This window comes from Rhopalosiphum padi, chromosome 2 (assembly GCF_020882245.1).
Source record: "Rhopalosiphum padi isolate XX-2018 chromosome 2, ASM2088224v1, whole genome shotgun sequence".
NCBI classification, from domain to species: domain Eukaryota; kingdom Metazoa; phylum Arthropoda; class Insecta; order Hemiptera; family Aphididae; genus Rhopalosiphum; species Rhopalosiphum padi.
In genome coordinates, this window is record NC_083598.1 from 55841582 (window position 1) to 55861145 (window position 19564).

Consider the following 19564-nt stretch of genomic DNA (forward strand, 5'->3'; position numbering starts at 1 on the left):
CATGTCGATTAACATTGTTAAAGTTCATATGTAATGTCAGCATAACGGCCTATTATTATATAGCTTCTTAGTTTTAATTCATGTTTATCGTCGTCGTCATATTATATCATTTCTAACTTATAAACTTATAATATATAACTTACATAAAAAAGTATTTACTTTACGTACATACAAACCTATATAATAAATATTTATTACTTTTGTGTACCGTAGTCGTAGTGTTCTTGGACAAGACTGTTCATCAGAAAAAAATAATAGCAAAACATATTGTAGCGAATACTAAACGTTTCCGCACAAAATAATTTTTGGTATATGATGACTTTAACATTGAATTCAAATTTAACCCATCCAGTGACTTACTTAATGTCAGAGTATACTTAAAACCTACTAGTACTTAATTGTCTATTTTTTTAAAAAAAAAAAACCATTTTGTGACGTTATATTTTTATGTTTTTTTTATTTATTTATTTTTTATGTATATATTAATAATTAAATATAATTTTACGAAGCAGAATATTTTATTTAGACTTTGGTCTCTAAAAATTGAATTTCAAATGCGTTGTTAATTTGTTATAGTTATTAATGCTTTTTAGTTAAATAGTTATGATGGATCTGAGAATCACTCTCTTTTTTATTATATACGAGTGTATGGCATACATATTATATTATATTTTATAAAAAAAAATTGTTGCAATAACGCATGCCGACCGGTGATTGACAATATTATTCAATTTTGATATTTGCAGTGAATTTGAAATAATATCAGATAATATAAATTTTGAAAACAACTCTGTGTGTATGTAAGAACTAAATTTGTACTATGCATATTATGTTTAAGTAATGCATGCATGTATGTATGTACATATGCACCTATATATGTTTGTATTTTATATATATGAATATTGTATATATTATTATGTGGGTATACTATATTCTTTAGTGGTGTTATGTGATGTATACACTATATAGGAACATTACGTTTAATGAGAAAACTTGGTTTCTGCCGTTGAGTGATAATTTGAATGTACTTTATGTGGCCGCCGCAAACCATATTGGAAATGATGAAAAGTACGAGCCCGTGAAATTATGTTTTATACTTGAAAATTGAATATTGTTGAGACATATAGTGGGGAATTAATTATTATTCTACAGGGACCTTCTCATAATTTCAATGGCTATGGAGAGGGAAGTTGCGTACATTTCAATAACAATAGCCGTGTTCTACAATTAGTACTCAATATTTCATCTCACACGTGAAAACTTCGATTAATTTCAGACCATATTACATAATATACATAGTATGATACGTGCCAAATGTTAGCCACTAAAAATGTTTATAACTGCAAAACTTCTAAATTACAATAATAATATTATTAATTTTTACACGCAAATTATTACGCTAATGGTACTTAATGTATCTATCTTCTTCTTTTAGGATTTATGACTCTACTAGAGTCTACGCCGCAATTTCCACAGCTTTTCATCTTCCGCTATCCTGAATAATCAATGTCTTTCCAATTCCTCCACGTCCAGTATTATTAAGTCTCAACTTACCTCGTCAAACCATTGCCTCCTCAATCCACTGGTCTATTTCTTAATATTTTTCCACTTAGTTGATATTCTATGGTTGCTCTAATAGCCATTGTTTCATATTTTCTTGTAGCGTGACTGCTATAACTATATAAAATGCATAATGGTATGTTCTCCGATATTATACTCCTCTATCATGGGTCAATCGTTTCAATGATCTGCTTAATACTATAAAACGCCTATAATATATCTTGTATTCTTTATTTATCAGGGCAGTTACTATGTACTGACTTAATAAACGTATAGTGTAATATTAAAATTTCTTTATAAAATGGAGATTTGATTTATGTAAAAGTTGAAGGAATGAATACGTATTAACCATAATACATGATCAATGATCATAATATAAGTTTATAATTTATTAATGTAAATTAGGGTTTAAAAAAACTTGTTGTATGTAAAAAATTACAAATAAAAGCGTTAGGTTAGAAATATTTGGAATTTTAATATTATGATACCTAAACATTATTATATTATGTACTTACGCTGTTTTTTACGACAATGATTTTTCCGCAGTTCTAGTTTAAACAAACGACTTGCCAACAGGTCGTTGTAAGACTCGGCGCATACTAAATCCAAAATTAAAATAATTTGTATCGTTTGTTTTATTTAATAAAACTACACATATGCATATTTAATGTTTCCTTTTTCTATTTACAGGTTTTGCAAGCGAACAGGGACACGAATACAATAGTAGACCGATCTTTGGTGCCAGCAATCATAGCATCGAAAATCCGTTTAGTGCCTTACAGCGGACAGCCACGTATGGTTTGCCTTCGAGCTGAGATTATCGGTTGTTATCATTACGGTAAGAACATACTGATGAATAATATATAAAACTATTTCGCTATATAGATTTAAAGGATCGATTTATTTTCCAAAAGGATCATTGATATTTTTTGTTATTGTAAATTACTATTAAAATTGATTCAGCCATTCGCGATCGGTCTGCACCAAGTATCTGCATGTACGTAACAATATCTCTATCATGCATATGCATATTTCATATTAATAATTTAAATATCTTTAGCTATTATATAATACATGGTATATAAATATTATCATTTCCATTCATAGAAATAGCAAAACTTGGAACTCCGTGAAAATTAAAAAAATAAACCCCACACAAAGCATTACATGATATTATATTTATATAATTATTATATCTTATGGATGTATTTAGTGTATGTTCTGAATGATAATATTATACACAAGACCGTTTAAATATCTATGTATGATATTATTGTGCACACGCGATACTTACATCAAAAACTGTGAATTTATGCGTATTATTATTTTCAGAGTTTTTATATAGTTCATATTTGTATTTTACTTTTTAAATATGTTACAAGACCAAAATTACATGTTTACCCATGTTATTTGGTTAGTTTTTTTTAGGGAGATAGGTTATTTTATGTCATTAGAGACCACATAATGTATTAAAACACAATTTAAAATGAAAATTGCATATTTTTTAGATATCGTCTCCAACAAAAATTAAAAATATTCTTTATCAGGCACATGGGTAGTACACTATATCACCACTAATGTCTTTACTAAATAATACCTAAAATACAACTATAAAAAATTTAATTTAATTTTTAATTTTTATTTCACTTATATTTATTGTATTTTTTTAATATTAATATATCTTAATTTATAATAAAATACACATATATGCGAATTTAAAAGTATAATTAAATCTATATTGAGAAAAAAACTAAAACAACTTTTACTAAATATATTAATAATATAATATTAAAATAATACAAATCTGTTTTCAATGAATAAAATATTTAAAAGTGATAAGTGATGACTTAGTATATGTCATTGAGTTTTATATAATATAAATAAATCCAATATGTTAATCTATCTATTATTTATTCCAATAATATTCCTAATATTTATTTACTATTGGAAAAGTAAACATTTACCAACTAAAAAAGTCAACAATTTTATTTACAAAAACAAAAAAAACAATACAACAACAACAACAAGGTTCTTATTACTAAAATAAATTGTAATATCTGCCTGCAATTATCGTGTAAAATGTAGGAATTATCCAGTTTGCCGGTATTGAAGCGTAAATAACTATCATTTAACATGAACTTATTACTGTTGCATGACTAGGTAGGTATAGAGTTCAAAATATTTTTAAACTATTTTATTCAACACTTATTATTTTGTCTTCAAAGCAAATAACTTGAACAATTTATTTACAAGCTCGTTCAACTATTTATAAAATATTTAAATACAGTTAGAAACTTTTGACTGATAAATCATTGATACTCATGGAGTATACATAATTTATAAAATCCGTTTAACTTTAAACCCTATATAATCTTTTTTTTTTTGAACAAATTTAAATTTAATTTTATATAATATTTGTCAATGCTTAGGTATATCATATTATACTGCTGCAATGGACCTATATAGTCATTATAGTAATTACTGAAAGTTTTTTTTGTTTAATTTAATGAAAACAAAATTAAATTAATAAGTATATTAAATATTTTATTGTAGAGATTTTAATTTTGAAATTATGACAGAAATGCAATTGTATGTAATTAAATAATGCAATTCACTATATCGCATTTAAGTCAGACTAGAGTGTCATATTTTTAATAACAAGAATTCAAATTTAAATTTCACATTCATAACAGGTTTTTGTATTTTAGGAATTTATACTATTTAGTAACTCTAAACATTTATAATGAACACCTTAAGGACGACGAGAATAAACTGCACTACAGTTAACGACGTAGTAGAATATACAATTTTATTTCCAGAAAAATATTAGGTACTCACTGTAAGTAATTTGTTATTTAATTCTATGTTGACCTAGTTATACATGATGTAGTATAACATGAGATAAAAAAAAAATTGCTTGGGATATCAACTTCTCGTTAGGTTTCACCACGACAACAATAAGAATTGACATGTGTTTTACAAAATACCATAAACAGACTGCATGCACAATAATAAAAATGCACATATATATATCACATATGGTTACAAACGAATTTATTCGATAAATTAACATAATGAATATTTGTGTTGTTATTTCACAGAAGGTGTAATCAGCTATTCGGTAATACAGGGTGATGTAAAAGACACGGGTTACGACGGTCGTGAGGAAGGAGGTATATTGGTCGGCGGTATAGGACAACTCTGCGACGGTCGATACGGAATTGATGAACCATTCGTGAAAAGTAAGTCGGTGAAAATAACAATATTCGAATATAATATATTATGTATGTATTTTATACTATGTTTATTCGTTACCGGTGAACGGTTTCAATGCTGTTTTCAGCGTTCTTATTTCCCCACCATTTAACAAAATCGTTTTCCACAGAATACAACGAATGGGTAGGATGGAAAAACGATACTATGGGCTATGGGTCATCAGTAGAAATGACTTTCGAGTTTGACATCGTCAGGAACTTCACCGCCTTGTACATGCACTCCAACAATGACTTTCGTCAAGGCGTACAAGTAAGTTTATTTTCACTTAAATCTGTTAACGTTGATGAGCAAAATGTAAAGTAGAAATCGATTTTAATTTTTTTTTCTATGAATAAGATACAAAATTATGTTTCATGTATAATATAATGTGTTTTTAATGTTAAATTTATGAGATCACGTTCAACTATTATTTTAGACTCTTTTATAATTGTAATACATCTATTATCAATGGCATAAGTTACTTTTAATAATTTTTTTTTTTTTTTGTGTGTACTAATAGGCATTTATTATTTTTGTAATTTAATAAAAAATGTATAATCCCTTAACTAAAGTATTAGAATTTATAATCATTTTTTTTTTATAAACTAAAAGTATCTATATTGTATTTTTTAATTGTTGTATATTAGCCTGTATATGCATAATATCATATACGCATATGAAACTTTAATCAATTACAATTATAAATAGTTACGTTTTTGATCATACAATATAATAATTATAGCGTATTATGTATGTGAAAAAAAATGTTTTAAATAAGATTCGAAATTAAATTTATTAGTTTAGATTATTTAATAACAGAACATTTTATTTTATTCCGAATTTAACGTCACTTATCAACTTGAAATTTCAAATTTGGGATCAAAAGTGACAATATCGCTTTCATGACTTTCGACAATTAATATTGTTTTTATTAGTTTTTAAAGTGTATAAGTTTGTAAAAGTTTTATAATTTATTTTCAATACATCAAATTTTACCTTTTTGAAATAATATTATATAATACACCAACAATTTTCTTTTACATGTTTTTTTTATCGACATTGTGGCTAAAATAGACAATCAAAATAAAAAATATGATATTGGATTTGGCCACTAAAAATACGTTTTGTTCAAAATTACGTAATTATGGGAATGTGATAATACATTCTCATATAGTACCTTTATTTTCGAAAGAAAACTAAGTTATAAATAAACAATTAATAAACATTTAAGACCTCTAATAAAATTAATAAATGTTGTTTATTTAAAGATATATTTATGTGTAAGGATATAGAAAAATATGAAATCCATTCGCAGAGTAATTTTCCAATTACGAACGCCTGCACCATTTGTAGTTTTTGAAATTCTGTCTTTTACCTATACAGGATAATATTGTGTACCTATAGATAGATGACATTGTTATCGCTTAATTAGCTGTGTATTTGTATCGATAGTACAATATTGTTAACATCATTTTTAGTTTTATAAGGGCCAATTATATTTATACATTCATTATTATTGTATGTTATTTTCCATGACTGATGATGTTGATAGATTTCATTACATAACTTTAGGTCAATAGGATTACATAGGTAATTTATTTCAAAACAAATAAGATTCACTAGGCGATTGTTATTTTAAACTTGTTTATAGTATAACTCTAAAACTAAAATTTGTAAATTAACATATTAAAAATTAAATTAAATTAAGCCTAATGGTTAATTGGACAAATATTAAATTTTAAATTGGTCCTTACTGTAATAATGTTTAATTTCCAATTAATAAAATTAAACCTTTTAAAAACAAAATTATTATATTTTCAACATTTAAATATCATTGGGCAATCATTAAAAATTTAATATTTAATTTTAAAACAGTAAAAATATGAATAATTTGTTTTTTAACATCGTTGGATTATTGTTATATTTTAAATATTATAATTTACCATTCATTAGAAATTTAATATTTTAATTCCCTTGAAAATCGATGTTAATATTTACGCAATATTGGTTATAGAGTATTTTATTTGCAATAAATAATTGATCCCATAATTTATTATAATCCAACATTAATTAAAAATCAATATGAAGGAATATAATATACTAGTAAAACATTTAATGTTCAATTTTAAATTGAATTAATGATACAATATCCATTCAACCTTAGATTGGATATATCTGTTTTTAATTGCCAATGGGCATCTAATATCCATTAAATAATGACAATTACGAAGTATTGCAGTCTGTGGGACAAAGGAATAACTAGTCCTCTAAGTTAAGTTGGGGGGGAGGTCCTAAAAATATTTTATGACATTTTTTTTAAATTATATATATAGGTATTTATTGTTTCTATTTATGTTTATAACTAACTCTTGAATTATTATTCGTTACATGAAATATTATATATTTTTACATTATAGATAAAAATATAATTAGCACTAATATGTTAATAGGTACGTATACGAGTATTTACCCAAAAATTCTAGGGGGTCTGAAGTCCACCCAAGCACCCCTCTAGTTACGCTCTAGTTAGCAGGGTAATCTATATACGTTAAACATACGTATTATATATACTTTTGACCATGAAATACGTTATGATGTTGTGAGTCACAAGAAATCCAGATAGGATAACAGACGCGAATTCAGAATATATTTACGTGGGGAGGGAGTGTTGACCATGTGCGTATCGTATTTTATCGGCTGCCGAAAACAGATATCCTAGAATTCATCAGTGTAGAAGAGTCTACAGGGAGGCTATCACCGCTTGCCCACTGCCCCCTCTTGGATTCACACCTGCAGGGTAGGTAGAAACCAAGTATTTTTTAAACTTGTCTTGATTAATTAATGACTTATGTAAAATACAGTGGGTTTATTTTTATTATACGTTTAAAAACTAAGTATTTAAAATTATTATATCATTCTCTAAAATAATTTTTGACAGAGTTTAGCATTTACGTATATTAAATTATTTATATTATATCAATTGAATTTGATGTAACGTTCACGTCATTCTTAATCAAAACATCGGTTTTGTCTCTACCCTTGTAGATTATATTTCCTAACATTACCTAACAAATTGGATTTTGTTAAATATGAGTATGCTAAAATATTTAGCAACAATTATGTTTCAATCTATCAGTTTATAAGCATTTAAAAAAAAATTAATACATTTAAATCAAAACTTGGTTGTGTTTTAAAAATTAAATAAATGTTCATTGACTGACATCGTCAATAATATAATGTTGTACTTACCACCTTCAATCTTACAGCCAGAGCCGTGCCGTAAGGGGGCCAAGCGGACCTGTGCCTCGTGCGAAAATTTTAAGAGGGAGTCAAAATGTTAGATTGATTAATGGAGGGGGGCAAATATTTTTAATTTTGCTCCGGGCGTCAAATTATGACGGTACGGCTCTGCCCACGCAAAACCTATAACATACCTGATACCTATACAATATTAATAAATAATATATTTATTATTATTTATTTTTAATTTGATGGATAGTTAGGGAGGGTGTTGAGAATCCACTCCCAAGTAGAATATTCGTTAATACGGCTTTGATGCCTATCAAAGTACTTGTTCAATGGTTTGGTAAAGGCGTTTGTCGTTCGGAAGTAAAGTACTTGTAGTCTACCTGCTAATATGTATAGTATATTATCATATACCTAGGTATAATGTCAGTCGTTAACAGAAGGTGATTGAAGTCGAAATTCCAAAAAGATAGCCGATTGCCCCGGGCAGTGACGCGCACAAAGGGACAGACAGACAGACGGTCGTAGTATTTAATATCGAACTAGTCTGTGGAGGAGGATGTCCCACTCTTACACCGTTTGTAAATGGATTCTATTCTATTTTGTGTAAAACATATTATTATTGAAATTGACTACAACGAATCGAATAAGAAACGAGACGGCCGTGTGATACGTGCACTGTTTTAAATGTGTGTGTACGTGTGTGAGTCGACGACCTAATATGTATGCAAAGTTTTAGTTTTACGTATACAGTGTATAATACAACACGTTATTCGAATCTGTGTATGAAAAGTTTATTTATTTCAAAGGTATTTCTCGAAAATTTAAGGAAAACGAGGGTTATATTTTACACACACATACACACAGAGATAATATGTGTATTTACATATTATATTTACACTTTATATACATCGTTCAAATAGTAACACTAATACATCACTCAAAAACAATTATAATATAGGTATATATTATACTAATACTTTCCGTTGAAACACGACTTTTCCTTTGGTTTTTGGAGGAACACAAACACTAAATGTCAATATTTCGAGTTTGACGACGAGTTTAATATAATATACCTACACACGAATAAAATAATTAAAAGCTAATACGTTAATCCGATTCACTGTCACGCAAGAACAGTTATAACTGCAGGAGTGTACACTTTCGTTAATAATATAAGACAATAAAATTCGAAAACACGCTTTTATATTGTATAGGTATTCACATACGTAAACCAATTAGTATATTATACTATACCTATAAGTATATTACTACGTATGTATATATGTAGGGTTCGGATTTGAAAGCAAAAGCCTTTTTTTTTTAATAATAATAATAATAGGAAAATATTTTTATATAAAAATGTGTGTTATTTAATGTTTAAGACGATAAATGTATTTTTTTTCAATTTTTTTAGGCTTTTTAACTCATAAACGCATTTTTGATTTATAAATACCTTTTTTGTGTTTAATTTTCAATTGATTTGATAGTTTTATACACGATGACATGCGTCTTAACAGTATAAAATGATAAGATCTTCTGAAAACGGTGCATTGTCGTTTGTCAATTATTTTTAATGGACTTTATTATCTGCGACATTTATCGACATCGCTAAATGCATTATCAAGTATTTGGTATGGCGAGTTCATTTTTTAATGTATATAAAAGTGTCCATACTACCTATCTATAGATTAAAATATGTTCATAACGCGTTGATACTAGATTCAAAATTGTTCGTTAGTCCGCATTCGTTTTTTAATACAAACTATTTAATTTTTTAATAAATTTCGTAAATGCTTTTTTTTTGCCTTTTTTGACATTTTAAATGGTTTTTTTTATTAATTATATTGCTTTTAAATCCGAATCCTATATGGCTATATATATTCAATATTATGTAACACATTTGTATTGTTTTTTTCAGGTTTTTTCGCATGCCAAAGCCTATTTCAGTGTCGGAGGCGAACACTTCTTTCCTGAACCCGTGTCGTACACTTACCCAGCGGACACCATCATGCCCGAGGCCAGAAACGTCACGGTGAAACTTCACCACCGGACCGGCAGGTTCCTCAAATTACAACTGTTTTTCGCCAACAAATGGATGATGATCAGCGAGATATCGTTCGAATCGGGTAAGCAATGTCCTCGCATATAACACGCATTATATACAGCCTATTTTAATACTCGTGATTTACAACGATATAATTGTGCCGACCACCGCTTGCGTTTTGGAAAGTGCTGAATGTTTCATTGTAGAACGATTTTTCTTATTTTTTTCAAAACATTTCGTTCGCCAGAAGCTCAAATCATTTGTCGTCGGTGGATTTTTTAGTCCTTTTATTACTATTTTTTTTTTTTGTTCTGCTAACACAATTAATGTAAAGCGCTACTATTCTAACTTTCGTTCGTACCTACAAAACTATATAATACCTAATTGAAATTATAATAATACACCCCGTATACTTGTGCCTGTATAATTATGCCAAGAACTTTATCCCCTACAGCTCGTACACGTTTGCACTACGCGTATATGCCATTATCATAATAATATTATATAGTATGAATCTATATGGGCGTTTGACCGCGACCGTCCGTTGAATACTTGAATAATTTCCAACGCGGCGGCCCGACCGGTCGCGATTATAAATCCGGACCCAGATATTCGGGCGAATTGTTATTAAACTGCGATCGCACCTCAGGTTCACGTCCCCGGCACCTCTGCGGTTTTCCGTGTGACATTGCTGCGTATCGTGCCGCAAACACTCGACAAATCAACCCGGCCTGTCGTCGCCGTCACCTTGTCCGACCGCCAACCCGATCAGATTTCCTTCTGTATATTATTATGGCCGCGCGGCTACATCGTAATAATATGACATATTGACATCGTATTATAATATCTGTGCAAACTTTAGTGATAGGTTCGTGGAATGCATAAAGTATATTATATTATAGTGTAGCGCTGTGATATTGTAATATATTATATATTGTTATGCGGAAGTATGCCGAAAAACCGAACGCGCGATATCGATTTTCCGTCGTCATTACTCCGGAATTAACGTTGTTTGGTATTTTGCGTGCCCGAGATTTCGAGCGACTAAATTAGTAGGTAATAGGTATACTATTCGACGCTTTACCGTGACCGTGGCAGTGTGTATAATAATATATCGTCTCTGCGTATTTTAATACATTCACGCCGGAATCGGTATTTACATAATTAAAGACGATATTTGGTGCGTATATCGTTTGTCAATCGCGAATACTTCCGTCCGATTTCCTCGTGTTGATATTATATTTATTTTTTATTTTTTGTAATGAGTACAAATTATATAATTATAATAACCTACAAAGTGAAGAGATGTAAAAAGTGTAAACGATTGTATAACGACCACGACTAATTTAAAAATACCTTTTATCTATACATTTTTTATTATTTACACTCAACAAAGGAGCATTTTAGTTATTTTTTGTTGATTGAGCGCTCTATATCATATAGTAAATAAAACAAGAATCTTCTATTGATTAACTATACTAAAGACTTAAATATAAATTGTGCTACCACTGTTCGATACTCGATCAGAATAAACAAATCGAAACACTTTATTAACAACACCCATTCATAGGCGCAAATTTCGCTTGTTAGAGGGGAAGACTAAAATTATAAAAATAGAACAGGCCCGCGGAGGGCTTTGCCCCGTACCCCCACATAAACATATTATAAATTTATATAAGATGTATATAAAAACTTTTTACTATTTATATACAATTATTTATTTAACGGTGTATACATAATCTGTTATCGCTGTCGTTATAAATTATAGCTCAATCATTCTAATTTTATTATAAATGTACAATACAAAATTCATACACAAACCTTAATTGTTCACATAACACATACCTATCGGATATCCAGTTTTATGAATTACGAAGTATATTTTATAATTTTCTCTAATGGATAACCTGAAATTTGTTGAAAAACTTAAAAAAAACTTAGGGGGCTAAGCCGAACGTAACACTTATCCTATAATATACAAATGTACAATATACATAAATATACACAATTATTGTGTTTACATGATTTAAAATCTCAAGGAATATTTCAAACAAAATATAACTTCCTGAATAATAACGTTTGTTTAACTTAAAATGTGATCTTTCTAAACCGCTTTTATTTTTTTATTTATTTAATCGTGCTTTCAAAGTTTTGGTATTTTAAAAACATTGATGTAATACCGACAAAAATAATCAGTAATTTAAAATCAAAAAGTACAACGCATGTAGTAACAACGATATCAACTGTTCAGATGCGCCTATAACTGGATGAATATTGATCGGACCACCCAGGAACAGATGGCCCGTATTAAAAGTTAAAAACTTGATTAACATGCGAATGTGTTCATTTCGTTTAGTAATAAGAATATTTAAATATTCGAATACATTGTAAGAACGTACACTGTTCGTATTATATATCTTATATACATAATACAATATAATTATTTATGTACGTTTTATTTTATGAAATTTTTACGAAACAAAAATTGTAGTAAAATAAAATATTCTTCACAAAAAAAAAACAATTTAAGATATGTCGGAGTTCATAAATGGTTACTACTTTGGATAAAATCTAATTATCATATATTATATGGTCATTAGGCGTGTTCACTTCTGCACCAATGAGAAAATCCATTGAAACTTAAAACTAATAAAAAAAAATAATAATAATAACAACTAAATATGGTCTATTTAGATTTTAAATTTGCATGAAATAAAAAAATATTAAAAACATAAAATGACCAAATATGAAAAAATTATGTTTTTTTTTTATTTGTCTGTTTTTTTCATTATACTCATTTTTTTGGGTAATATAATATTTTTAAGAGACCTACAATTGCCTTAATGGGGCCAATTCAAAATGTTTTCTCATTTTGTTATCAAGTTATTCCTCTCGCAATTAAATTTCTGTAAAAAGTTATTGCCACGTTATAGTGTGCTTTACGTTATAAACTTGTTTCATGTTTTGTTTCGTATTTTTTTTCACGTTTTCTTTTCTTCTGTTTTGGTCGTAAAAATCTTTATGTGAACTTTGGTGTAATAATTGAAATAGCCTTTGTACTCGACCTCTGGTTATGCCAACTTTGTCTCGTCTTTTAAACATAATTTAACAGGGTAAATAGCTTATGAGACACCAGTTGACATTTCATGATTACCTCCTTGTTATTTCTCATTGTTAGTACAATTTTTTAAGTAGTATAAACACATAATGCTTTATAACGCATATACAGTTACACCATAAACTACTCAGCTTTTATAATAAAACTTTCTAAAAAAAACACGACATAGAAAAATCTCATTAAATATTTAATTTTGTTTTCTTCAATATCATAATATTGCTTCATATAATGTTCGTCAAGTGGCGTAGTTAACCGGTCATAGCCATTACTGGCATTGATTATAATTTACTTAATATTGATTTATAAGTATATGTAAATTTTTATCGCATACATAGCGAGAGGCAGCCAAACGTCGATTTAAAATACTTGATTTTTTTTCATAATGGTTTAAGATTAGTATGGTTACTAAATATTATTAATTTAAAAACAATATACTGTTTAAACATGCACAACGTGCTTTTGCGGCATAATAGTTTTACAAAAAATAATTATGTGGCTACTCAAAATGCATTCCACCATTCAGTGGTTTCACTAGAAGAGTACTTAAAAAACGGCGATCATTATTATGAGGTAATAATTTAAAAAATAAATGATTATGTTATGTTAGGTTAGGCACTCAATTCTAATATATTATTAATAATACATTTTTATTATATAATTAAACTTTAAAAATCAACCATTTTACTATTTTCGTACTTCATACTGTGTTTTACATCATTATTATATAATGTTATAGCAGTTTACGTCATGAATCATGATATATAGCTTTTATTTATTAGTTTATATACCTACCTATGGTTTAAAGAAAATTATTATCGTTTAGAATATTTTTTATTTAATTTTAAACTTTACACGCATTTATTGATAACTGTGAACAGATAGTTTTAACATATTATTGTCAGGATACGAGGTTGAAATATGATACTGTATATTAACATTACTACTATATTTCGTTGAAATTGAATACAGCACTCTGTGCACCACCAAACTCATGTTGGCTCGGATAACAATGAAAACTTCGAACAAAGTTTACTCCGTAAATTATAAGTGATTGTCAATTTTCAACCAAATTCATAAACGTATTTAAACTGAATATTAACTAGACATTAAAATCTCCAAGCGAAAATCATGAAAACTTGGTAGACCGTCTATATGCAATAGTGGAGTATTCGATGGGAAATTATTTGCCAATGACAATAATAAAACATTTCAATATTATTAACACTACTTTTAACGAAAAGTCATCTTTTAGGCTATAACTGCGGCCACCATACTAGGATTTTAATATTATTTGTAAACATTCTAATAAACTCTTTATAATATATAATCTCAACAGAATGTTAAATTTTAAAAATTTTTCGTCTATGTTCTTGTTTCTATTGCGTAGTTTAAATACTGAACATTTTTTGAGAGGGGTAGTGAATACATCGTGCATCATAATATTGTACAAATATTGTATTTTTGGGAATTTTTTGATTTCGAAAACAAAATGATAAGAAACTAGTGTTATATTGTAACGAGTTGTATAAAAATATATTAAATCATATATATATTTTTTTATTATTTTAAAAGTATTGCTGTTCAGTCTGGTCATTAGCGTAAGACATGTTTGATGTTATACTAAATAGTACATATCATATTGTTTACTTTTAACATCTTGTATAATAAGTTAAATTATAAAATAAATCCTAATATAATGTAAGTAATTGTCAATATCCTTACGTCGTTTTTGGTGTTAGTTATTCCAATAATCAAAAAAATATATACTTAATATATTGTAATGTATGCAACAGAAAGATTGTTAATATTATATTAAATACCATACATCAATACTTGGGTCACCATATGGGAAGCCTTATGGTCGTGAACTATAAAACATTAATACTCTTGCTTTGTTTCTTTAAAGTATAATGTAACTTCATATTAATCTTAAGGATTTTTACAATAATTTATCCGTAACACTCAATCACCGAACTATCATAATGGCAGCTACCTACAAGAATCAAAAAATCAAATCATGGTGGAACAGTTTAATTCCTATCTCAGAATTGAATAAAATATCATACGGGTAGATTAAAGTGTCACTAATTAACGATATTTTGCTCAATATTAAATTCAGAAATAAACGTCCAAAACAAAAAAAAATACGTTTACAGCACATTTTTTTTAAATCACATATTACCATTCATAATAATGAAAAAAAAAGTATGTAGGCACTTGAAAATGTCCAGCATTATTATAGAAATAAAATTTGTATATTTTGTCAATAATTGAATCACAGAGTGAACTTACTTGATATATAACTATTAAAGACTTAAGTATAATAGCAAACTTGAACAAAAAATTATACAGATTATACAAAATAATATATATTATTAGTTTTTATTTTTTTTTAGAGGATTGCGCAATGCGTATTATATTATTTTATGATATTCTATCTTAATACAACACAATACCGTACTTACAATAATTCTCAGTAGTCCATAACCATATATTTATATATATACATTTTGATATATGAAATTCTACGTTAAAGAAACTTTATTTTTTATGTCTATAAATATTTATTAACTATTATATATTTTATATATTGTTATATTATATAAATTGGTATAATTTTATTTATCTACTATTAAAAATACTTTATTGAATCTATCTAAATAATATAGTAACATTATTCGAACATTTAAATGTCAGCGTTCACCAAAATTCTATTTCATACATCTACAAAAAAGTTAAGGATCGCATAGTTATATATTTTTATACTATTTAAACCAATTTAGTAAACAATTCATACACTCGCTTTATATAAATAATAACAAAAGAAGTAAACAATGCTTGTAGATAAAATAGTATTTATAAACAATTGTATGTAAATCAGCTATATTATTTTATATATAGGAGTGTAGTATAGTAAATAATTCGTATGTGTCAAGTTCTCGCTAATGAATAAATAGAAATTATAAAGGTTCACTATTATAATTTTAAAATCATATTTATGTTTATAGAGAAATTCTCTCATGACACTTCTTTTTCAACACTCTCATCGATCTTCCCTGCGGTTTTAATATTTGACTGGATTGGTGTATATTATTCAAAGAAACGCAATAAGGAGAATTAACTATTGAAAATGGAAAGCCGATCAATCTAACGTAATCTTTATGACATTTAAAAATGCGAATCTACGATCTCTGAATACTATAATATTGTTATACCATCAATTCTACCCAATCGACATAAAATTAAACCTTTTTTTCTATAATATTAAATAACTGTAAAAAAATAACGTTATTCTCTTTTTTTTAATACCTACAGTTAAGGAAATCTCAAATATTTAACAACTTTAATATTTTTTATCATTCAAATTTTTATTTTAGATAATTGATTTATTAAATACAAATGTTATGTCCAAGTATTATAAGTATATTTATTAAATATTAAAAAACAACATTATTTTACGTTTAATTACATGTAAATTTCACCTATATATTTGTCGAATATCAATTAGTAATGCACATTTTTTCGTTGCTAATAGTTTATTATATGTATGGAAAAAAATGATATAATTTGTATACGTTGAATATAAAATAATATAACAAAAGCTATTGATTATATAAAATAACAATGAATATTCTTAGTTACAATCAATCATATAAACAAAGGTCGCTTTTTACGAGGTTTTTATTTTCATCAATGTAACTATACAACTTTAATAAAAGTCTGTTGACTTTTTCACCTGGTTATGATGGGTATAGTTAACTATGTGATTATTAATTATTACCTATTCTCTCTCTGTCTCTCTTTTTCTCCCTATCTTTATTGTTTTTTTTTCAATTAGCTTAATAGGTTTATTATTAGCTTATTACCAATAGCAAAGTAATATATATTTTATCCTTTATGACCTATTACGCTATAATACGTTTTAAAATTTAACTTTAACTTCTATTATAATTGTGTTAAAATCATTAACTTAAGTGTTCCAAAAGAATTGAAGACCTTTTCCAACAACTATTCTTTGTCAAACTATCAGAGAACATACGTTGTAAAAAATTAAATGCAATAATATACCTATTATTTGTTTTATGTGATTATTAATGCTTAATAATATGCAATTTTGTGAATTTTAATTAGATACTTAGGCTGCACCACACGTTTCAACATCACAACTGTAATGAAATATAAAAATTAGCGTATATTTTAATAGTATAATCTATCGACCATAATATTTAGTTCGCGTCAACCACAAAAATGTAGTTTTTCGTTTCTATTTTTATATCTCCGTACGTTTTTATTTGCCTTTGATAAAGTTAGGCACAACGCACTTATCGTTGTATTCAACATCAAATGATTTAATACGATATTCACCCACGTGCCAGTCCTCTACTCGTCTATCGGATTTACTTTAATATACAATTAAACCTCAGGTCACCGGGAAACGAATACCTAAGACATACGTATTATATTCGCGCACGTTGTCTTGAATATGATGTTTGAATTAAAGACAAGAGTAGTTCCGGTGCAAACAAAATACTGCACACTACTCTGCTACATAGAATTTCATTAAATCCCATATTCCGTGAAATGTTAATACTCTATTAAAGCAGAGCTTATATACCACAGTCCCAATTAGGGTGGTTATTTTACTCTGTACCTATACCGGAGATATAGTCTACGCGCGTATAACAATTTGACCCCACAACGATGTATATGCACGTGTTATTTTATACCTATACATGGGTAATGTATATACACATGCACGTATTTATAGACAGTAGTATATATACGCATATGCCACTGGCGCAGTGTATATAATTTACCGAGGCAAATCATCAAGGATATTAGCTCGGAATACGTTGGATCAGAAATCATTCGGAAAAGCTGCTGCCGCTGCGTTCAGGTCGATTACATCGGCAAAGCCCAATTAATATCACCCAAAACGACATTTTCCAGAGGATTTGAAAATAACGACGGCTTTGCCCGGGGAAATGGGATTTGATCGGCGTGGCTCGACGACGCAATTTCTAGCGAATTTGGTCGCTCCAGTTATATGTGTAATTGGTGTGCGATAGTATAACACGACACTATCGTTTACCGTAAATTCGAATTTTTACCGGGTGTCACTAAGTTAATATTAATTTATTTTGATTATGTATAAATGTATATCTATACCACATGGGGTACGAGTATTTCAATATTATGTTATTATAAAATTTTATTTGAAAAGATAAATTAAATCTAGATACAGGCGATTTAATATTTAAATTAATACAATATGCTGGTTTGTAAAATAACTAAGGTTGAAATTACTTAGTTTATAAGTTGATAAATATATATATTCTTTTAAACTTTTTAACTAAACTAGTTAGTTAATTTACTTATCACACTATTAAGAATTAGTTAGATTGACTGTTGAAATAGTTTTTTTCAGTTTATTTAACATCCATTAGGAAATGAAACAAAATTTTTGCTTTTATTTATTAATTTATTACTGTGTAACATACTATGTAAATACATTTAGATACAAATAATCAAATATTATGGTCTAAATGATTAATATAGTCTAATAAAAATAGTTTTATTAGTTATGTTATATTTTCTTGATAAAATAATTTTATATAGATAGTCACAAAATGTTCTTTATCTATGACCCACATACTTATTAAAAAAATTAATTAACTTTTTTTAAACTGAGTTAATTTGATATTTTTTTCATAATATCTTAAACTTAGAAAGTGAAATTCACTGTTTGTTAACTAGCCATTAACTTTTAATTTAACGATTTTTAGTTCACTTAACTTAAATTAAAATAAGTTAATTACCTATTTTTATTAACTTGGCCTACCTATAACTTTGCAAAATTAAAAGCACAAATATAAAATCGCGTTGCAAATACTGATACATAAAAAATATTAAATATTATTATTTACAAGGTCCGTAGATAATTTCAAATTCATTCATCGTAAAAGCATCAATAACGAAACCGTATATTACACGTACGCTCATATTATATCGTTTCGTAGGGTTTCGATGGAATAAACGTAATTGCATCGTCTGTAAAATATAATAAACTATAATCTAGTGTCATATATTTAATATATTATACAAGATACGAAAGTGTATGATATGTATGTGAATAAAGTTATAAAGTAAAAGTATTGTGTCATTCATATTTTATGTGTACAGGTATACACTTTGTACTAAGTGATTTTATTTTTTTAGACGTAATATACTTGTCAATTTTTATGATTTATAATAATATGGTTTCTTATATGAACCTATATTTACAACACTCCAATACAATATTTTAGTTCAAAAATATCTAAAATTCTCAATTAATT

General features: G+C 27.4%; 1 protein-coding gene across 1 annotated transcript in view; it reads left to right on the plus strand.

Moving 5' to 3' along the window:
• The window catches only part of LOC132919685 (discoidin domain-containing receptor 2-like), a 251170-nt gene that overhangs the window by 169263 nt on the left and 62343 nt on the right, over positions 1 to 19564 (plus strand). The window contains exons 5-8 of the mRNA XM_060981460.1: positions 2251 to 2398; positions 4662 to 4802; positions 4946 to 5085; positions 9983 to 10190. Coding sequence (XP_060837443.1) covers positions 2251 to 2398; positions 4662 to 4802; positions 4946 to 5085; positions 9983 to 10190 — 637 coding nt within the window. The remainder of the gene's footprint in view (positions 1 to 2250; positions 2399 to 4661; positions 4803 to 4945; positions 5086 to 9982; positions 10191 to 19564) is intronic.